The sequence below is a fragment of the Pogoniulus pusillus genome, chromosome 11 (genome assembly GCF_015220805.1).
Source record: "Pogoniulus pusillus isolate bPogPus1 chromosome 11, bPogPus1.pri, whole genome shotgun sequence".
Taxonomy (NCBI): Eukaryota; Metazoa; Chordata; class Aves; order Piciformes; family Lybiidae; genus Pogoniulus; species Pogoniulus pusillus.
In genome coordinates, this window is record NC_087274.1 from 7757090 (window position 1) to 7779863 (window position 22774).

The 22774-nt window shown below is 48.7% G+C and overlaps 2 protein-coding genes across 2 annotated transcripts in view; one reads left to right on the forward strand and one right to left on the reverse strand.

The window, feature by feature from the left end:
- DNAH17 (dynein axonemal heavy chain 17) overlaps positions 1 to 1767 on the forward strand; it is a 43078-nt gene extending 41311 nt beyond the window's left edge. Inside the window, exons 79-80 of the mRNA XM_064150802.1 lie at positions 452 to 677; positions 1402 to 1767. Coding sequence (XP_064006872.1) covers positions 452 to 677; positions 1402 to 1649 — 474 coding nt within the window. The 3' untranslated portion in view covers positions 1650 to 1767. The remainder of the gene's footprint in view (positions 1 to 451; positions 678 to 1401) is intronic.
- PGS1 (phosphatidylglycerophosphate synthase 1) lies at positions 1 to 22774 on the reverse strand. The gene is made up of 11 exons (XM_064151730.1): positions 22517 to 22774; positions 21335 to 22206; positions 16229 to 16418; positions 15111 to 15188; positions 13921 to 14020; positions 13131 to 13320; positions 12118 to 12296; positions 10678 to 11211; positions 5991 to 6139; positions 3533 to 3675; positions 1 to 1583 (listed from the first exon to the last, which is right to left on the reverse strand). Exons 1-10 carry the CDS (start codon positions 22772 to 22774, stop codon positions 3556 to 3558), a joined length of 2670 nt encoding a protein of 889 aa, XP_064007800.1. The 3' UTR covers positions 1 to 1583; positions 3533 to 3555.

Sequence of the window (22774 nt, forward strand, 5' to 3'; positions counted from 1 at the left end):
TGCACAGTGGTTAACTGGTTTATTTTTCAATATTAAATTAAGCAGTCTGAAGTACCTGAAAAGGGCTCCAAGAAGGAGAGCAGATGATTGAGAAAGGGTTCACCATCAGAGCATATCACCATTAGAGTATTAGCTAACCCCACCAAAACTTTCCATGTCCCAGAAGAAAAATACATTTCATAAAATAATCTATTTAAAGTGTGGCTTTGTTAAAAAAAAATAGCAGCAGAATTTACTGCAATCCAAATTTATGGTTTAAATGTCAGTGCTGCAGTGGAATCTGCTGTTTATTCCTCACAGATCACCTCCATCCCAGCCTCCCCATCTAGAGGATTATCTGGAACTCACCTTAGGCACAGGGACACATCAGTTCTTTGTCACACCAAAGCAATATTCTACTACTTGAAGGCCACGCTTTGCTCTAAAGTACTTTGCTGATTTTTCTTTCCAGGAACTGGAAGTCTGGACAACAGACTTTGCACTGCCTGCAACAGTGTGGCTGGCAGGGTTCTTCAACCCCCAGTCCTTCCTCACTGCCATCATGCAGTCCATGGCCAGGAAAAACGAGTGGCCACTCGACAAGATGTGTCTCTCCGTAGAAGTGACCAAGAAAAGCCAGGACGATGTAAGAGCTCCACCCCGAGAAGGCTCCTATGTGCACGGATTATTCATGGAAGGTAAAAGACTGTATCTTCTATAAGATGTTTTAGATAAGGAGAAGGCCCAATTCAGCCTTGAAAACCCCTGCAAAGAGGGCAGGTGCTGGTACTCGCTGGCTCCTGTGACTGAGCAGCAGAGCCGTTGCTCCACGCCAGTGTCAGGGACACGCCAGCCGAGGGCAGCACCCAGCCGCTTACGAGCAGTTTCAGACCCCGGGGGCTGGGGTTTGGAAACTGAGATCGCAGATTCCCAACCTGAGGACTGAGTCATTTGAGGTTCACGGTTCTAGGGAATAAATGCACTACACTCTTATGTGATGCGCGAGTAAGGCAACCCAGGAAACCCAGAACCTAAAGTAATTGCTGCTAAACAAGTAGAGGGAAAGAGATGGCAGAGCAGTGCAAGGTGGACAGACCACACAGGACAGCTTAGCATAGTCTCACCACAGCCAGGTCGTGTCTCCAACTCTGCAGCTTCCATGCAAACCCATGCTGAAGGGATGAGCGGGGACAGAGTTTATTGAGGCATCCCACACACAGTAAGGCAAAAACGCATCCAGGAATCACAGTGAGATGAGAAAACAGCCCCAACGACTACCAAGCATTGCCACCCAACCAACGTTCACACTGCAACCTAAACCCTGCTGCTAACAGCAACTCCTTCCCACCCAGCAGTAGTTCTGAAAACAACCCCTCCAAGAGACAAAGCCCCTGGTACCCTGACAATCTGCTAACGTTGCAGGCGCGCGATGGGACGTGCCCTCCGGCACGATGGCAGACGCCCGGCTGAAGGAGCTGACGCCCTTGATGCCAGTCATCTTCATCAGAGCCATCCCTGCCGACCGTCTGGACACCAAGAACGTCTATGAATGTCCTGTCTATAAGACACGGATGCGTGGTCCCACCTATGTCTGGACCTTCAACCTAAAGACAAAAGAAAAAGCTGCTAAATGGGTCCTTGCTGGGGTTGCTCTGCTCTTACAGATCTAAACTTTTGTGACCATGAAAAACAGAAAATGCTTTTACTTGCAAAGAAACCTCAAAGTTGTGTCACTTAACCCAAGTTTAATTGTCCCAGAATTATTTTAGCAAAGTATCAATAAAAGCAGTGCTGGAAGTGCTGTCGTGTGCAGACTGCTCTTACAACACATGGCATTTTTCATGACAAATACTGTTTTCAGCTGGTGGTTTCTGATAAAGTGCTGGTTGAGAGCCAGACCACCAAAGGAAGCCAGACAGAACAACTGCATGCAGCTCTCCGGATTCCTTCCCTTCTCATAGATCTCTGTCTTTCCACACATATTTGTTTGATGGCTCAGAGCTAACTGTGAGCAGAAGCTCATCCAGCTGTGTGCATGATATTCCTGAGTAGGATCTGCTCAGACCAGGCAGAAGGAGGAAGGCACAGGTTTGACCCAGCTTGCCGAGACACCAACCTGCACAACCCAAAGGTAGTCCAGCTGCAAAGAGAACCATGTCCAAGTATGTTTGTCTCCATTTCCAGGTTGCAAAAGGTACTCTACCCTTCCTTGGATAGGGCCTTGAGCAACCTGGCTTAGTGGAAGGTGTCTCTGCCCATGGAACTAGGTGATCTTTAAGGTTCCTTCAAAACCAACCCATCTCATGATTTGATGATTCTTTCACACCAGATGATTTGTAGCAGCAGTAAACACCTATTAGGGTGATTAGAACTGCTCTGGCCACCTTGCAGAAGTTGATGCCTGTCACTTTAGCAAAAATTAGTTCTAAAATACAGTTGCATTAAAACTTGCCTCACAGCTAGTGGTAAAAGAAGGTACAAAGGCAGGCAAGGAGAGCTGCTTCTTCCTTTATAAAGCAGCATTTAGAATAAATGATTGTTAAGCTTCATACTTAGGTTGAACCTTCTCAGGCATCAGAAGCCCCTTTTCAAGCAGATGAGACCCTTGGCTTGGCAAGACGAGACCAGAACACACTGCATGTACTCCACCAGTGACACGAGGCAGCCCAGACCTGCACTCAACACCTCTTTGTCTGGCCTCTCATCCAGCTTCTCTGCAGGACCTGTGTTACAGTTTGAGCCTCCCACTTTCAGCAATTAACATCCCAAAATCACCTGAGCACCAAAAGTCCTCTCATGCCCACTCCACAATTCATGAAAGACACTTGTAACACGTCATAGCATGAAGGAGCCAGGCACAGAACTCCAGAGATGGAGGCTGTGTTTCTGTAAATAAAATGGAAGTGTGAACAGCCAGCACCAAGGGCACACACTTCAGTGCCAACTGCATGGGCTGTGTGCAGAGCACAGGGAAAATCTGAGAGCCATTCCGTGAAGCTCAGGAGGGCTCCAGTTACTGGACAGCCAAAGAGCAAGGCAAATCCAGGACACTGGAAGAAGCAGCAAAGCAAAAACAACTGTCCCTGGTAACCAACATCTACAAGGTTAAAGCAAAGCACTGACCAGAAAAAAAGATTAAAAGCACCTTAAATATTCAAAAAATGTTTTCTATTAGCTGGTCATGATAAAAAGAACCACAAAACCCTGAAAGGGACATTTCCAAAATGGAAGTTTCAGTTTTATTCATGGGAAATACCCTTGTAAGTGTCTCCTCTACTGACCTTCCAGAAATTCTAGTGGATGAAACCAAATACAGACGCTGAGCTGTGACTAGTTAGTGTCAAGCACTTCAGAAGAAGAGAGAGCCACCTGGTTCTTACCCACATCATCTACATTTCCATCATCCATCCCTTCCCCACAACAGGGAGCACTACATTTATTAACTGCAGCCAGTGCTCTACAAATTATCAAATCACAGAATGTTAGGGGTTGGAAGAGACCTCCAGAGATTGAGTCCAACTGCGATTCCCCATAAGAATGGCAAAAAACTCACCTAAAGCAGAAGCTTTTCTTCTTTCAAAAGAAATTTTTGATCAGAGGTGTTACCAGCTTCACCCACAGCTTCACATAACGATTTGGCTGCTCAAATGTTGCTGAGGAGACTACACTTGAGCAGAGATAAAGCTGCTCCTGTTCCTATATATGGAAAGAAACATCACTGTGGGATAAATTCTATAATGGCCTTTAAGAAATGCAAGCTCTTGGATACAATTGGCCATGGACCCTGCTAAAAGGAGGCACCATTTCTCCCACAAATCTTAACCTAAGAGTTTCATTCCAAGCAGCACAACTCCAGAGCAACTAAACCACCAAGGAGCTGGCACAGGATCTGTCCTTCACACCCACCAGCCACAGCACTCCACCTTTCAATGGCTATCAGCATGTTCAGTAACTCAGCCTTGAGAATTAGCAATTTAAACTCCACAAAGAGCAAAGGTTGAAGGTTTTTTGCCTTCTGTGCCCCGCAGTTGCGGGAGAGTGAAGCTTCAGTTTCAGAAAAATCCTCAATCCCTTGCTGTAATTGCCAGAAAAGGAAACCTTACCATAATCTCAAGGGACTGACTTAGGCAGCTCTTTCTAGACACAGAGTTACCAAATGAATGTGCAGTCATGATTTCAACTAAATTACCAGAAACGCTTAGCCTTCTCCAGTGAGTACACACTGCTGCCACTGGAGGAAATGAACCATCATGATGATAACACACATGATGCTAACACACGTGAAAGCAGCTGTTTGATCAAAGGTAAAAGAGGTTTTCTTATCAAGGCCAGTCAGGTTTCTAGATTTGCAAGCAAACAAGAGGCAGATCAGCTACTGTAAGTCTGCTCAGCAGCTTTTTTTTCTTCATTAGCTAAGCTGTCACAAACAACAGAAAAATCCTTTGCTCTGTTTACATACAGGGTGGAACACAGGGAAGCAGGAACCAAGCACTGGAAAGGAACACCAAAAAAAGGTGAACTGACTACAGAAGGGAGATATTTGTGTGCCAATCAGTCTAATTTTAGAAAGCCCAAATGCTCTAAGAGCTGTAGTCAGCCCAGCTATGAAGATTCTGCACCAGGATCATCTGATACAGACAGATCACCTGATTGCTGGAAACAAGACCAGTTCTGTGAATTGGAGTTCAGTTGCCTCTGTGGAGCACCCAGAGGTACCCAGAGCACTCACATTTCTTCCCAAATCTCATCATGCATTTCTACAATGGCACTGAATGGTAGCTTAGCAAAGTGATTTCATGGCAGTGTACCAGTAATGTATTAAATCTGCTAAACAAAGGTCCCAGAACAGTAAACAAACAGCCAATCTCACAATCAGCTTCCAGCAAATGGAGATGGTTTAAAGCCCTTTAAATGTGACCACTGCAGCACTGTGTGAGAAAATTCTTTTGTCATATTTTCATTGATTCTCCTCTTCCATTAGAAACAAGTAGAGGCAAGACATGAATTGAAATATTCAGGCAACTCTTCCAGTAATAGAATTGTTTTTGATTAGATGTACTGTGACTCATCCTGTGGAAGAGCCCTGATGCAACAGGGCAATTCCCATTGATCTTGAAGACAACTCTGCCTGCTTATGCCAGGACTCAGCTGAACAGAACACATTTTTGAGATCCCTAAGTCACACATGGAGGCAACAAACTAATTTGCTTTGTATCAGAGCAGACATCAGAAATTACTTGGGACACTGTCAGTTCCAGCAGCAAGACAGCTGGAGAACCAAACAGGATTCAGAGAAGCAGCAGAAGTGCTGAGTAGTCCAAGCTGCCTCATTAAAAAAAAAATCACTGAAGATTAAAGCACTGAAAAATGTTTGTGTCAAGATTGTCCTAATAGGATCTTGGATACTAACATAGCATGTAACTTCATGGGCAATCTAACCAGCCCAGAAATCCTCCTCTTGGAGAAGTCCCACTAAGATCCTCTGCCTCTGGTCACCTCTGCAGCCTGCAGGAAGCCACCCAGAAGCTGACTGATTGCTTTTTAGATTCCTACAAAGGATTTCCCAAATGCCTGAGAAGCAAAATCCTCCAGAAGTCCGAGGTCAGCAATTCCAGAGGCCTGATCTCATTATCCCAGAGCATGGTGTGACCTTGGCCATGCCCACACACTGGGGATAAGGCCCAGGGCTATGCTGTGCGCTCAGGGAGCAGAGGAGAGCAGCAGAGAGTGAGCAGGGAGCTCTGAGCACTGTCTCTCCCCAGGCAGCACCTGAGCCCTCCCGGAGCTGGAGTTCACTGGGGACACGTTCCTTCCCGTTACAGCCTCTGCTTCCCAGAACCAGGCACTTGCAGCAGGCATCTCATCAATAGTCACTTAACTGACAGCTCCCTGAGCTCAAGAAGGTTTTGAATTATTGTAGCTGCAGGTTTTTACTGCAGCTATGTCCTCAGCATTCCCTGCGTGACCGAGCCGCACGCCAGCCCTGTGACCTCCTGTATTCAGCCACTTACCCGATGGAGCTGCTGCTGCAGAGCTTTGTTTTCAGTCACTATGGCAACCTGGGCTTCCAAGTCCCGATGAACCGACCTATATCCAAAATTTGGGGAGCCAATGAGAGTGAGGCAGGGAAGATCACTCCCCGCCAGGTACAGCCAGAGGCCTGCAGGAAAGACAGGAGAGGAAACAACAAAATGCCTCAGGCAGCCGTTTCACCCAGAGTGAATGCAACACGTCAGACTGCAGGGACTACAAAGATCAGGACACAAAGCAAGCTGCTCAAAGATCACAGAATAGTAGGAATTGGAAGGGACCTCTGAAGTTCAATCCCCTTGTCAGAGCAGGATCACCTAAAGTAGACCACACAGAACACATCCAGATGGGCCTTTAAAGTCTCAAGAGATGGAGACTCTACCACCTCTGTGGGCAGCCTGCTCCAATGCTCTGCCACCCTCTAATTAAATAAGCTCCTTCTCACGTTTAGATGGAAGTTCCTATGTTTGTTTTTTGCCCATTACCTCTTGTCCTGTCACTGGGGACCACTAATTAGAGTCTGTCTCCATCTCCCTGACACCCACCCCTTAGACATTTGTAAGCATTAATAAGACACCCACCTCAGCCTCCTCTTCTCTAAGCTAAACATCCCCAGCTCTGTAAGAGTTTCCTTATATGAGATGCTCCAGTCTCCTCACCATCTTGGTGGCCCTGTGCTGGACTTCTTAAGCTGGGATGGCCAAAACTGGACACAGTACTCCAGATGAGGCCTCACCCTTGCACAGCAGGGGGGCAGAAGGACCTCACTCTTCTCAATGCATCCCAGGTGGTCTAGAGTGTCTTGTAAAGCTTGTCCAAACCTATGTGTTATCAAGACAGGGGCTGCAGCCCACCCAGTGATGCCCTAAGCACTTGTTCTTGACCATGTGAACTCACTCCATGGATACAAAGGGGACCCCCAAAAACAACCCAGAGCAAGGCACTGTTGTTAAGTTAGGGGCAGTTCTGCACCATAATGTACCTCAGAAACACTGAGAACAGACCAATAGATTTTCAGTGAAGGCACACCTACACCAAGCACAAGAGCAGTGGGCAAACAAGCCAGGCTCAGGCAGTCAGCTGCAGGGCTGGCAGGGGCACAGTGCCCAGTGACTAACCCCTTCCCAAGACTACACAGGAGGGTGACATGAAGTGACATCTCCATGTTCTGGCAGGTGAATTCGCATGAAACAGACTCGTAAGAGAAGTGCAAATTGCTACAACCACTCACTTCCTGGGGAGATACCCCAAGGATGAAATCAAGCTCTTGCCAGGGCACACTCCTAAGCCCACTCTCTGCTGCAGTTAACACCCAACTTTGCCAGTGCAACAACCAGAGCAAGTGTGACAGAAGCCAGGACACTTTGCTATTGTCCAGCACACCATCACAGCAGAGCAGGGAAGAACTGGTGATGCACAGGAGATCCAGGACCACTGCCAAGGGGAGTCTATCCAGCCATTCTCTGTGTATAAATGGACCCAAGAAGTGTTTCCTCTCCACTTGGCCCAGCAGAAGCACTCAGAACAGCCCTGGTAGGTCCCTGAGAGATGAATTATCCCTACAGCAAGCCACTCACGACTACAACAAAGAAACCATCACGTAAAAACCACCTAGTCCTTAAAATAGAAGCAGGTTTCCTAACTCAGCCCCAGAGCAGTTCCAAGAATGCCTTGAGTAAGAAGCTGCCGATTCACCGCTGGTTCCTGTAACCTCCTCCCCGCCCCCACATCACACACACTCAGCAGCTTTCCTGCCACTTTCAGTCACCGCCGGCTCAGGGGTGGCATTGCCCTTCACCGCAGTGCCACAATTGGCTGTTCTACCGGCTCACTCCACCCGCAGCATGGCTGAAGTGCCAACACAGTGGACTGTGTGAGCCACAAAAAGCACCTAACTGGAGCAGAGATTTGGCAAGTCCTGCCAATGGCTGCTGGAGCAGTGTGGTGCCATGGCACAAGGCTCCCAACACCAGGCCAGAGCTCTGCTTGTCAGAAGCTATGAGGAACAGAGCTCCTCACTCTTCTAAAGCAGTCACATGGCAGGCCAAAAGCCTTTACAGTGTCTCTGGCTTTATGGCCACCTGGCAGGATCTGCTCAAACAGTGACTCACCTTCCCAGAAAGGGGAAGCGCCATTTCCCAGCCACCATTCAACAGCAGGTTTATCTGGGAGCAAACAGCCACCTGCCTGGCACTGTCACCCTGGCAGAGAAGGAAGCCCAATCCTAAAGGATATACCTATGTCACCCACAACATCACAACCAGAAGGGCAGCAGCAGGTAGATGTGCAGGCTTCACGGTGTGACACCCAGAAAGGGCTTTGTCTTTGCAAAGATTGGCGTCTCACAAGCACACAAGGGCTGTGCTGCCAATGAGCCTAAGGGCAGTGGTAACCCTGGTGGGAATGCAGTGTGGGAAGCTGTGCAGGAGGATACAAAATGTTTTAATAGGAGCTGGAAGGGTTTACAGAGCAGCAGCCACAGTATGATCCTACAGGAAACTAGAAGGATGTCCTTTGCCTTAGCTTGTAAAGGAAGCATTAAAGGGCTCCATTTACTGCTAGGGACCTCACGTCCTCTTCCAGAAGCCAGACTTCACAACTGCCCTTCATCTGTCTCCAGGGTTTCCTCCTCTCCCCTCCTCTTTTTCACACACTGCATGACTCCTGAAGGAGGAAACTGATGCATCAAACTTGTGACAAAGGGCAGAGTGTGCCAGAGAAGGACCTCAGGCTGATCCTTCCAGCATTCTGAAGAGGAAACGGAAATAAGGCAGCAAACATCTCTAACTGTCCCTCCTGCCAAGCACAGGAGCTGCTGAACAAGTCTCAAGTCTTGTATCCCTCTCTCAAAGAGAAGCACTTCCAGGAAAAGGCACAGCTGGCCCAGGAAGGGAGTGACTGCCACATGCGCACTGGAAGCATGGAAAAGCAGCCCAAGCCTTCCAAGCTCAACCCATGCCAAACCACAAAATCCCACTTGGAACCAGCACTGCTTAGCTAAAGGGAGAACCTGCAAACCATGGAACACTTGAGCATGTGCTTCCTGGAAGACAGGCCACACAGGATTTCCCAGCCAGGCTGCCCTGGATTGAGATAAGAGTTTTACTGCACTGCAGTTACTGGTCTCACTGTAAGAGCAGCACAACACTCATCTGTAGTTTCGACAGAGGCAGCCTCACAACTCTCGAGTAGCCTCTTTCATCGAGAGAACACCTACTCAGCAGCTTTCTCTCTCTGTCACCTCTGACCCTTCTCCTGGCCAGCCCAGTGGGAAGCAGGACAGATAGGCACTCCCACAATCATTAACAGCCAGTCTTCTTAAAAAACAACAGGTGAACTCTGAACAGGAACTGGCCAGAGCCAGGAGGCTGCATCCTTCCAGCATCCAGACGAGACACGTGCCGGAAATGCCCCTCAGATGCTGCAGGGCACTGGGGAAACCTGCATGTTAGTTAGTGCCAGACTGGGCACTGCTTCCAGTAACACAGCTGTCCTGGGGGGCCGTGAGCCATCACAGGATGCAACATGGTGCACAGCTCTGCTCCCAGAGGACCAGAGTGACAGAAGATGCTGTGGAACACAGCACAGCTGTGGCACGGCTTAGCCAAGGGCCTGATCACGAGACCAAGTCATTCTGTGAGGGGTTTCACTGCTCACCTTCATGTGAGAAGACTGCAAGAACCTCAACAGTGTCACATGCTTTGGATTGCTAAATGAATTAAAAAATAATAATCCTCAATTAAGTACAACTGAATAGACCTCCTAAGCTATTTGCATTATTAGTACCTACCACTGAGCAATCAAACACTTACTACTCTGTTCGAAGTAGGAGAATGTGAGTCAAGGACTGGATTTTCTGGAAGGAAAACTTAAGAGACACAACCAGCAACAAGCAGTCAGAGGAAACTGTTCATGTTTTGGTCAAGGTGCCACTGAGCTGTAAAAGCTGTACATAATCTACCAAGCACAAAAGACTCTGAGGTCAGCTACAGAAGACCATGGTGGCAGTATTTATTATTTTTGTTTGTTATTAACTACATTTGTTAAGCAATATTCATTTCTCAGCAACTTCCCCTCCAGCTGCCTTCAGCTCCCAGAAGACACGAGTGCAGTTATTCACCATCCTGTGCTTTCCTGTATGCCACAAACAGAAGATGGTACAAATTCCTCAAGCCCTACATCATCCCCAGGAAGACCTGCTGTGCCCAGGACCACTAAGGAGTCACCCCAGGCAAGCTCCCTCCCTGCTGCCACCACAGATCCTGCCCAGAGGTCCCCAACACAGCCATCACTTCTGATTGCTGAAACTGGTAGGAAGGATAGGAGAAACTGCATCACAACCGTTGCTGTGATCATAAACACACCCAGATGCTTCCTTTTCTTTCACATCACGTTTCACATCAGGACAGTGCCTTACTGTCACCACAGGGCCAATTCTTGTGTAATCTCTGGGACTATATTTGAATCAGAAATCCAGAGGCAAGACGTGGCTTTGCATGGCTTTTCTCTGAGTGATCCAAACCTTATGGGTTTATGCAACCAAGATACTGGAACCCTGGATGAGCATTCTGGAGGTTAAGCCCAGGCTCGGCACCCAGCCAGCCCTTCATTAGTTGTGCAATCCAAACATGCACAAGACCTCAGCTCCTTCTGAACAAGCCCTCTTACCTTTGGCATGGAAGGTCCACCCAGCCCTGGAGTACTCCTGCAGCTGAACCCTTTCCTGCTGGTGAAGGTAGCAGACCTCACTGTAAAACTGGTGTTCGATGTAAACGTAGGCAGCAGGGATGGCACCTGCCACCCCTTTGGCACCAAAAAAGCCATTCACCTCTGGTGAGGCCAGAAGAATGCGATACTCAGCCCTGGTGCCCAGAATGAGGTCCATGTACGCTTGTGTCAGGTTGAAGTAGCCGGTGGTAAGGTATATCCTGGCATCTCGCTCAGCTTCTGTCAGCAGTGTCTCTGTGACCATCTCATCTATTTGAATCCCAAAAGGTTTCATTTGGATTAAGGGATAGATCCAGGTGTCAGGTTCTGGTTTCAGACCCTCTGATGCTTGAGATCCTTGTTGGGATATCAAGGAGCTGCCTTGCTGGCTGCTGTGGAAAGTCTTTGCGTGAAGGAGCTCTTGCCGTGTTTTGGCAGAGTTGATCACCTCCATGACCCTTTGATTTGCTATCTCACAGTAAGCTACCTTGTCTCCTGCAGGAAGACCACAAGAGATGGTGTTTGAGACCTAAAGGTAGAGCTACTTATCACCTACTACACAGCAGGAAAAAACACTGTCAGGACACCATTCTAAGAAACACCAGTAAGAAGGGGCTAACACAAAGACCACATGACTTGCTTGAGTGTCAAAAATGGATGGTTTAAGGTTAGCAAAGCTCCATTACAGAAGAAAAATATTGAGCTTAAAGAAGGGTATGAAACTTAACTAGCAGTAGCTTGAAAAACTTGCTGAGGAAAGAAAGGAGCAGAGCAACGCTAAACTGGTAACCAAGAGTGAACTTGGACACACAAAATAAGCTACTGCCCACACTCTAAGTTTACATCACACAGCAGTGCACAAGGCCAGGACAGAAACTTATGATGCAATCAGCCTGACAGATGCCCTGCTCTGCTCACTTCAATGTTTGTTTTCAGTCTTCCTAATCCAGTATTCATTTGACTTCCAGAACAGACTAGACTACACATTAATAACTACCAAAAATAGCACCACATTCATGAAACTTTCAGAATATGTACACACAGCACAGACACCTAGAAAATTAAAGACATTAATATCACAAATAGAAAGAACCTTTTGAGAAATTTAAGTTCTTGTTTAAGGTCATGCACAGCTGTGCTATAAAGCAGCAATGAGAGAGTTACAAAGGAACTTGGAGACTTTGCACGCTCTGCAGATCAGCCTGTGACAGCCAATGTGAAAGGAACACTGACAGATCCAGTCTCCAAACTCAAGAAATCTTGGGTTTAATAATGGATGCCACAGAAACAGGACACCCCACAGTCTACAGACAGTAGTCACACACACAGCAACTCACAAATGGATGGAGTTCAAGTCTTCTGGATGGTAGCACCCACTGAGATAACACAGCTCCCTCCTACCTTGGTACGGGTGTTCCATCCCCTCCATCATCTGGACTGTATCATCTCGCTGTAATTGCAGAGACACATCCCCGATTGCATCCACCAGCTCTGTGAAGAAGTCTGCAATCTCAGGAGAGTCCTGCAGGAGAACATAGCGATCCTGACGATTGGTGAAGTACAAATCACTCAGGTTTGCACTAGGAGAGAAAAAGAAGAGTTGCGTTCCAGACCAGAGCATCAGTGGATGGCACTGGCCTAGGTTCAGCTCTCGCTCTGCAGATAACTGGAATGAAACACAAACTGCCATTCCTTTCTTTTTTTCTTTTTGAGAAAGGCTCTCATATGAGAATCTCACATTGAAGAGCTGTGGTTGCTCTTCCATCACAGAGGAAGAGTTCTCAGAGTTCTTCTCTCGCCTCTACTCTGCCCTAGTGAGACCACACCTGAAATACTGTGTCCAATTCTGGGCTGCCCAGTTCAAGAGAGACAGACCTGATGGAAAGAGTCCAACAGAGAGTCATGAGGATGACTGAGGGACTTGAGCATCTCCCCAGTGGAGAGAGACTGAGAGCTGTTTAGTCTGGAGAGGAGAAGACTCAAAGGACATCTCATCAACATCAATAAACATCTGAGGGCTGGGTGACAAGTGGATGGGGCAAATCTCTTTTGGGTGGTATGCAGCAATAAGACAAGGAACAATGGATACAAACTGGAACAGAGAAGGTTTCACCTCAATGTGAGGAGAAACTTCTTTACAGTGAGGGTGATGCAGTGTTGGAACAGGCTGCCCAGAGAGGCTGTGGAGTCCCCTACTTTGGAGACTTTCAAAACCCTCCTGGATGCATTCCTGTGCAAACTACTCTAGGGGATCCTGCTTGGCAGGGGGGTTAGACATGATGATTTCTGGAGGTCCCTTCCAACCTCTGTGGTTCTGTGATATGATCACTGCAGAAAGACTAACGTCAGACAACGCTGGCAACATACACTTCAGCCACGGGAACCACACGATGGCCTGATGAGGAAGGACTCACCCACTGAGGATGACATTATCATCAAAGAGATAGACCTTGATGTGCTGCAGCCCAATGGTCTCATTGAAACGCTCTGGAATCAGGAGCCTGAGAAGCCCACGCAAGTTTGGAGTGTGGAAGAGGGACACGCGGACCTGCTCGGGAAATCTCTGCAGCAATGGGATCAGCATAGTTCGAGAGTTCTTCCTGCCTGGGAGACAAGGGCAGTGTCACACACAGGATACACCCCAGCAGGACACCAGGGCTCCTCGCTAGAGGCTGGTAACAGAGGGAGCACTCAGCTCATCTGCAGGCACTTAACACCTCTCCCTTTTTCTTTTATTTTTCAATCATTTTCCTTTGCACTACCTCGGTATTGAAACTGACACACAGAAGTGTAAGCCATTTGCTGAATGGGCCCTGGGAACCCTCACTGAGCATGTCTGACACCATTCAAGCTTCTCACGCCACACCTCACACTAGTGACACATGCCTAAAAGAAAAGGCACCACAAAGGCTCCTGATTAAGAGCCGCTACTTTCGATAACGTCTACTTTCCTTTAAGACGGAAAATGCAAGTTGCACAGAGCAGAGCTTGATCCTTCTTGCTCCTACCATCTATTTTCAGAAGAAAAGGTGTTCAGCCTAATGATCTTCTGGGAGTAAGTACTGCTATACAAAAGGACAGTTTTGAAAGGGATATGGTTTAAAACAGGAAGTCCAACTGGTCAAGACAGTTTCTCTATGAAGAAACAGTTTATCAAGTCTGTCAAACAAGCCTTCAAAGAAAGCAAAGCGTTGTAACACCTACCCCGAGACCCCCTGGTGTAGTCAAGGAGAATGGAAACTCTGAAGTTAGATGATCCTTTGGCTTGAACAGATTTCTCCAGTGTTTCTTCTAAGCAATCCACCTGCAGAGAGGCATTTCTCTACTCATCACAGAGAGCAAACGGAGCTTGATAAAGCAAAGTGTTCAGCAGCCAGGAAGACAGTGGCTATGAAAGCTTCCACACCCTTGTAAGAGTTGTTCCCACTGATGCAGAACACTGATGGTTTAGAGTTTGCATGTCAGCACAGCATCCCAGACTATCAGCTGAAAGAAACACTTAAAAGGACTTAGATTTTCCATGCACACTTCCTTCAAGCATCTGCAGAGCAAGTCATTCTAGCAGAGAAAGTCCCAACACCGCTCCCAAATCACAGATTTGCATTACCAAAGGGAAACCTCGGTAGGAGCTCACAAATGATACAGAGGTAGTTTTATTCCTTAACTACAAGGCTGTTTGTCACAGGAGAATTCAAATCTTGTGTGCAAGCCCAGACAAGCCAGGCACAAAACTCTGTGCACCTTTAGCCCACTATGGAATTTGCATTTCAGTGTAAGAATCTGGCCACAGTCAAGCTTTGCCCTGAAGGTCTCGGGTGAGGCTTGTGCGTCCAGAGGGAAGAACAAGAGACAGGAAAGACTAAAAACATGAAGCAAACATAACCTCTGTCTTAAATGCAGACTGCTAACACTGCCTCTACCTACTGTACTTGGAGGAGAAAACCCAGCCCTACACACGTACAACTTCAACTGTGTTCAAGAAAAACACCAGGGGAAAAAACGTTCCTCATGATCCCACATGATCTTCTACAAGAAGCCTTTGATCATCATGCCAGTAACCTCTAGGAGCCTGACAGAGCCAGACTCATTATTCCATGAAAAGGTTCAGTATTTCCACAGCTCTGTACTAGGCTTGAAACAGAAAAGCCAAGCATCTCCCTTCCAATTTCCTCCCCACCCCACGTGCACGTACACGAATGCAGCCAGGATCCGGGAGAATGCTCTCAAGGAGAGGAGAAAGCACATGTAAAGTGAATCACTGTATGAAGGTTTGAAGGACATTACAAGCTCACAAACTACACTTCACAGATCCCTCTTAACCCTGCAAGAACAGGAAGCTTTCTGCAAAGGCAGACGCTCACTTTCTCCCCTTCCCAAACCTTTTTCACACTCACCAGCTCCTGTTCGAGTAGCCCCGTTCCCAGGTACAGTGAAGCCATCACCACTCTCTGCTTGGCTGTCTTTAGCTGCACCTATGAGCAGCAGAAAATTAATTCACTGTCACCCTTGGCCTCTGATCACTTGGGGGACAAGGATATAGACAGCAAGAAAGCTTGGCTTCCCCTGAGGACAATCACTTTGACCAAACCATAGCACTGTCACTCTTGCACAAGGATAACAGGCTGACAGCAAAGAGGTAAAATGCCTGAGTCTTCACAGAGCAACACCAGCAGCATTGCTGCATCCAAAAATCAAGGAAGAAAGAAATGCTTTCTGGAAAATGGAGGAATATCTTCCCTGAAGCTAAAGCTATGACATACAAGAGCAGTTCCCACGCAGCAGCTGCAGCATTGGGATTTTTCAGTTCTGGCAGTCTCAGCTTTAATTCTGCAACTGCTTTAATCTTTTGTATCCCACTCTGTGAACTAGCTAGAATCTGGAGATCAGAGCTCTGTTCCCTTCCCCTGTGCCCCCCACCAATGCTGCAGAGGTGGAGGCTGCTGCCCTGCTCCCCAGCAGCTACCATGGTGACCTTAGATCATGTTTCAGAAGTAATGGAACTTGTTTTAGACACACATTGTGAAAAGACTCAAGGACTGAGCCAAACAAAGAAATTCTCACCTGTGCCCTCCTGCTTACCCAAGAAATGCCAGAGAACAGCAGTCACACTGTAAGGATCTTTGGGAGGGACTGCAGGAGCTGTGTGTGGCTTACGTTGCAAAGAGAGTGGCCAAGAGGACTGATCTCCTGCATCTACTTCAAGAGCAGATACGAAGACGATGCAGAGCAGCAGCCAAAGGGCTTTGGAAAGTTCAGGTCTGGCACATGAAAAAAACTGTAATCTACAAAGATGGCACAGCACTGGAACTGTTCATCCAGAGGCAGAACCTCCATCCTCTGAGCCATTTTCTGAGGCTCTCTGATCTGACCTAGTGTTGACAATAATCCTCCTTCAAGTAGAATGCTGGAGTAGCAACCTGCAGCTGCTCATTTCTAACAATTTGTCTGTGATAACCACAAGCAGCTGCCAGACCCTGAAAACCACTCCCACAAGCTGGAACCCACAACTCACCTTCAAGAGTTCGTAGAATTCAGCTGGGGATGAAAGTACCTTGACATGTGAGCTGGAGATTCCAAACTCTGGCACCAGGTTCCTGATCCACTGGAATCTGTGTGCTCCTTCTGGACAGAGTGAACAGGGTGGGGCTGTGATCACAGGGACAGGAGGGGTGAGCAGTGGGGCTAGAAGAAGCCATGATGATCTGTGAGAAGAGAGATGGAGAAATTCCTTATAGTGGAGACTTTGCTCCCCATAAACAGCCTCCAAGAAGGTAAAGAAAGAGCTGCCACCACGGCTAAACCATTGCAAGGATCCACAAAGGCAAAAATGCTCTTATCTTTCTGTAATCCCAGAAAAAAACACCAAAGCCAAACCTAGAAATAGAAAAATCACAGGCAAGAGGTAGGAGAACAGATCTTCACATCAGCTCCTCCTAGCTAGCAGGGGAGAGAGGAATCTACCCTGTCACCAGAATAGGACAGGAAACAGGCTGGAAGCTGAAGGAACTGAGAATATGAACTCTCCAGACTCCCCCAGATCAGATGTCTGGTGGTGCCACCGTAGTACCAGCAAGAACTGTAACTAGTCACTTCTCAACTGGCTTTATCACACACACATCAGCTTTACCATGGCCAAAAGCCACTTTCATGTCCAGCTTAGTTTGCAGCAGGGCTAAAGATCAGCTGTTCCTACTTCAGGTAAAGACCTATTCAAAATCACACTGCTCTAGAAGTGCCCTAGCAAAACAGAGAAATGTCTCAAGCCCTCAAACCTATCCAAAACAAGACCCATAACACACCAAGTGCCTGAGTGCACATCCCAGCAAAAGCCAGGAAGTCGCAGCACCAGAAAATGTACCAAAGAATCCAGAGTGCTTTAACAGGTATGAGTCAAGCACCACAGTTGAGAAACATGGGATGGCCCCCTACAGAGGGTGCCACTCATGGCCTGCACAAGTACTACATAAAGGTCAGGGCTTCTACAAACTTCAAAGGAACAGCAGAGAACACATTTTTTTAAAAGATATTTCAGAACAAATTTAGTGCCTTCGGGAAGAAATCAACTCACTGCCAACAGTCATGCTTAGGAGTGGCAAGAAGCAAATGCATCTTTTCTAGGCTAGATGCTTCATGCAAATTCATCAAGTCATACCAGAACTCCTGGTAGGAGTTTGTCCACATGACAAAACCACATTTCAGCACAATTAGCAGCAGCAACTCCCATGAGATCCAGGAATCAATGAGCAAGGGACTGAAGTACACCCCCAAAGCTGATAGAAAATGTTTTGGTCTCAAATCCTACTCAGAGAAGTCACTTGCTGCCAGGCCAGAAGCAACGCCTGGAGGAACACCAGATCCCTGGGGCCAGCAGACAACCACCACCTTGCGACCATCCTGATGCATTTTGCCACCACCACATACCACGAAAAATCTGATTATGTCCTTTACCAGAATTTGTTACAAGGAACTTTTAGGGTTTTACCACAATCCAAACCCCAAATGACCACAGATTCCAGGAAGATGATTTCACTCCTTTGCTACATGATAAAACACTGGATCTTCACAAGGTTTCTGAACACCCTTACACAGAAACCAGATGGTTTGCAGTTGCATTTCCTGGAAAATCCACTAGTTTGTCACAGACTATTCATTGCAACAGAGATCTGAGTCAAACTGTGAAAGAATTCCTAGGATCACTCACAGAATCATATAATTACTTCAGTTGGAAAAGACCTCTAAGACCATCAAAGTCCAACCATTAATCCAACACTAAGATGATAGATTTCAACAGATCATGCAGGTCAGGCTCAGATCGACACCCAAAAGCTGTACAAATGACCAGCACAGACTGCTAACAACAGTGGAAACATCCCATAGTAAAAATAAAATATAGAGAAAACAGAGTAAGGTAAAACAGAGTAAAGTAAAACAGATCAGAAATACTAGTTTCAAAAACATTCTGGTCAATCTTTGCAGGACCTTTGCTCAATCCATGTCTCAAGCCACAGGCCATGTGTGGGGAGCACAGAGTCACTGCTAATTATTGCCCAAGAGGATGGTAAGCAGAACAAGACAGACCAGGCTGCAGGAATTCAGACCAGCATCCAAAAATACTCTTTAAACACAACAAAAGAAACTACTTGCAGAGCAGTAACAAAGCCAGGGCTACAACCAAGCTCTGCAAATTACAAATTATGTTCTCTGGAATTATTCCTGCTGATGTAACAGTGGCAAATTTTACTCATTTTATGATAACAGTTAATCAGCAAGAGGAGACAAATCTATTCCTGATTATTCCATTGGTCAGCCCCAGTCAGTTATACTTCCAGAAGCCAGGACAGCAGCTGAGAAACCATTTACTAGAAACGTGATTCCAAGAAGCCATTTTCTGGCAAAGAGTATGAAAACGATCAGTTAAACTGCATCCTGACTCCATGTGGCCAAATATGTGGTTTATGAACTGACCAAGCCCCTTCAATCAACCCTTTCCCAGTGCTTTTGACGGAGGAAAATCCATCTGTGGCACCAGAACTATTTACTTCAAGCCTCCCTAACTGTACACATGTATTGATACTCATTAATTCCATACTCTGGATTTTTTTACTGCCTACACAATTCATAGCACACCTACACTGTTTGATATTTTAATCCAGTACTGACATTTTAGGATTTATTTAGAGAGCTTAAGGCTTTTACAACGATCCATCAAAAGAGTATTTTGCTCTAGCCAACATTAACAATGGCTCAGAAACCCCTTACTGAAGCAGCAGCGTCCACCCACAGCTCAAGCAGCTGCCCAGGGACCACAAAACCCTTCCAAGTGTAAGCACCCAACAGCCAGAACACATGTAACATTATGAAGAAATCATCAAAATTCCAGACTTTGACAAATCACCTTTCAGAGAACCAGAAAATAGGACCGGGGGGAGCCCTTCCCATGTACGCCACATCATCGAGTTAATCCGAAAAGAGAAAACAGAACTAAAAGAAACCACTTCAAATCTTCTGCTGCATTGGAAGTTGACCCTAAATATAAACCAGGGATTTTTTTTGTGTGTGTTCTATTTTTAAGAAGTGTGGTTTTGGTACACGAAGTCATGGTGGAGCTGAAACACTCTAATTCACTGTAAAACCTCATCTGCAGAGCCAGAGGTGAAACGAAACTGCAGGATCTGGCGCCGTCCTTTCACCCACGCGTACGTCATCGCACGGGGGATCTACAAACCAGTAGCCTTTGAATTGGCTTGCCTCCTTCCAGGGCTCAGTCTAGTAATTTATCTGTGCTAAAAAACACTGCTGAAACCAAAGGAGAAGTCTGAAAAGCATTTCCTTGGCTTAACCAGAACACAAGGTAGAACATGGGCCAACACAACGCTCTGACACAACAGCAAGGACAACTGCAGCCCATCTGCTGTCCAGGGGAAAGGAGAGTGGAGACGTGTCGTGACACGAGAGACACCACCCTCAAAAACAAGTTCATACAGAAGATTGTATCAGACACCACAGCAACTAAACCAGAACACAGAATCCTCCCAGGCCTCTCTTGCCAAGTACACCGCAAAATGGTGTCTCCAAAAGCTGGAGAACAGAATCTATTTGTAAAGGCTCCTTGGAAGCATTTTGTTTGATTGCTTTTGAAGCCAGGACAAGAGTTGCACAATCATCTCTGTTTCATTACTGGTTTGGTTTGAGCATGAATTGTACTTCAGGTCACAGAGCCCAAAAAAGGCAACAGCAGCAAAACTAAGGTAGTGGGGCAGTGGCACAGGTAAGGAGAAGTTCAGGGGAGCAGAGCTGAAGAAGGACTGACAGGAGGAACCACAGTCTGCAGCTGCACATTCCCTTCAGCACAGTACATAGCCAGAGCAGATCTGCCTCCTCACAGCTTCCACATCCCTGCTGCTCTGCGGGAAAGGAGAGAGGAGAGGGAGAATCTGGGCCATTTTCAGAGGTCAGCTCCTAGATCCTGCCCACTGTGCAGACAAGATGTCAGCAAAGGAAGGCCCACTCCGTCCCACAGCAGCCCACTCAATCTCATTTAAAATGACACTGAAAAGACCCTTTATATGGTTTGATAATTCATTTGCTCCAGCGTAACACAGATGGCAGCTGGGCAGAGCAGCCCTCTCCCCTCTCACCCCTCCCATGTCACATGCAGCCTCCACACAGACAGGACTGAGGCCTGTTCTCACATCTTTTCTGACGGGAAGCAGAGGGATGTCACTTTCCACAGACAACCTCCACCCCAGGTGGGTTGTGCTGAACACCTGAACCCCAGGCAGCACCAGTCTGGAGGCTGACCAGTACTGGTCATGCTTGAGGTAGTCATGGAATGGTTTGGGAGGGACCTTTAAAGGTCATCCCCCTGCATCGAGCAGGGACATCTTCAAACAGATCATACTGCTCAGAGCCCCAGACAACCTGACCGTGAATGCTTCCAGGGTTGGGGAATCTACCACTCCTCTGAGCAACTTGGGCCAATGTCTCATCACCCCCTCCTTGCATCTAGTCTAATTCTCCCTCTTCTAGTTTCAAACCATCACCACTTGTCCTGTCACAACAGACTCCTGTCCTCATCTTCCTTATAGGCCACTTTAAGTATGGAAAGGCCAAAATGAGTAATTAATTGGTAACATCTTTCAGTACCTGCAGACGCAGAGTAGATAACGGAGGAAAACAAGTGTAACTCGTTCTGAGGGCTGACGGGCAGCGACAGACCGACGGCATGAAACAAGCTGAGGGAGTAGAACTAGTCCCAAGCCTAAACTTAACCCTAAACCTGACCAGCCTTTCAGCACTTGATTCACTGTGGAAGTAGCAGGGTCGCCCGGTCCGATCGAGTCCGATGCCGGCAGGGCCGCCACTGCCCGCACCTCCGATTCCTGTCTTAAAGGGTCGAACAGAATCCCAGGGCAGCGCCGCGCCCAAAAAGGGGAACCGGCGAGAGGGAGTCAAGGCGCTCTCCACTCAGGTAACGCAGGACCGACAGCGCAGGCGGCCGAGAGCTCCCGCCTGCAGTGGCTCGGTGAAGACGGCCCGGCCACAGGCACAGGTGTTGAGCCGCTCGCCCGTCGCACCGGGTGAAGCTCGGGAGGGACTACTCGGCGCAGCTCCTTACCTGCGGGCGCGGCGGTCGCGGCCACGAGACAGGCGGTCGGAGAGGCGGCCAAGCAGGGCGGCCAGCCCGAGGCGGCCCCGGGGCAGCCAGGCCGAGAGCCGCCGCCACAGCGCCGTCCCCCCCGCCGCCGCCGCCGCCATCAGCCTGCGCGCCTTCCGCTTCCGGCTGCTGCCATGGCGACGCGGCCGGACCGCCCTTCCGCTTCCGGGCCGCCCGGGTCCCCGCCGCTCCCGCCGCTCCCGCCGCTCCCGCCGCGCGGAGGGCCTGCTCCGAGTGGGAACTGTCGGAAAGAGCTCGGGAACGCCCCAGGGCGGGCTCGGTGCCCGGCGGCGCCTGCCCGGGGATTTCCTCGGCCCACGCACACACAGGATGGCCTTACACCCGAGCCCCGGGAGCTTGGCTGCCGTCCTGGCTTTCAGCCTGCCTGGGTCTCCCGGAGCCCTTCTCTCCCAAAGCCCTTGGAGAGCCCGGCCCCGGGTGCGCTCCTGCCCGTCCTTCGCCGACCCCTGCGCCCGCCTTGGCACCTCCCCTGGGTGAGCATAGTGTATGGTCACGGAGGGAAGTGCTGGTCCCTGCTCGTGTCCCCATTGCTTCTCACACCGGGCAGGGCGAAGCGCAGCCCTGATTGGGTGTCGTGCGGGTTCCGCCGCTGTGCCCGGCAGAGCCACGTTCGTGCCGCCCAGCCTCGGCTGCGGGAAGCCCGGCCCGGCCCCCGTTTCGCCACTCCCGCCCCCGGCAGCGCTCCAGAGCTCGTTTGCATTGCAGACCAGCTGGTTCACCGCAGCCTCACTTCCCAGAACTGCTCCTCTGGTGTTTATTCCTGACTGGCAGAGGCAGCGGCGGCCACGGCAGCTCCTCCAGGGCAAATTAAACTATTTAAAATAAAACCCCTGACAAAGTCTGGCTTGTTTTCCGGGTCGAAACTGACAATAGCCACACGAAAATGCGGAGAAACGAGGTGGGCAAGGGGGGGCTCCGGTCCCCTCCGAGTTCTGCTCGTTACCCGCTCTGCTAGGCAAGCCCACAGGCTTCCCTCCCGGGGCTTCCAGACCCGAGCCAGCCAGAACAAAGGGACGAAGAATCCTCCTCGGGGCAGACTCCACCGTCCACCCCCGGGAGGATCCAGATAGGGGAAAGGGGCCCTCGGCTTCACAGCCCCACTGCAGCTCCCCAACGGCCCACAGACGGGCGCCTCGGCCCCTGCCCACTGCCACACCGAGTGCCGAAGCACCAACCGCACAGGGCATCCCAGGGCTCCCGGAGCCAGCGCTGGTCCCAGCCACCGAGCAGTGGCACCATCGGAGCCTCCGCTGCCGCCACTGTCCCTCGTGGGTCACAGCCCCCTTGAATGGGTCTGCAGGCGGGAGTCGTTCGGCCACTGCTGCTCTGGATGGCTCCTGGAAGCCCCTCAGGCACAGCCTTTGGTGGGGACTCGCCCAT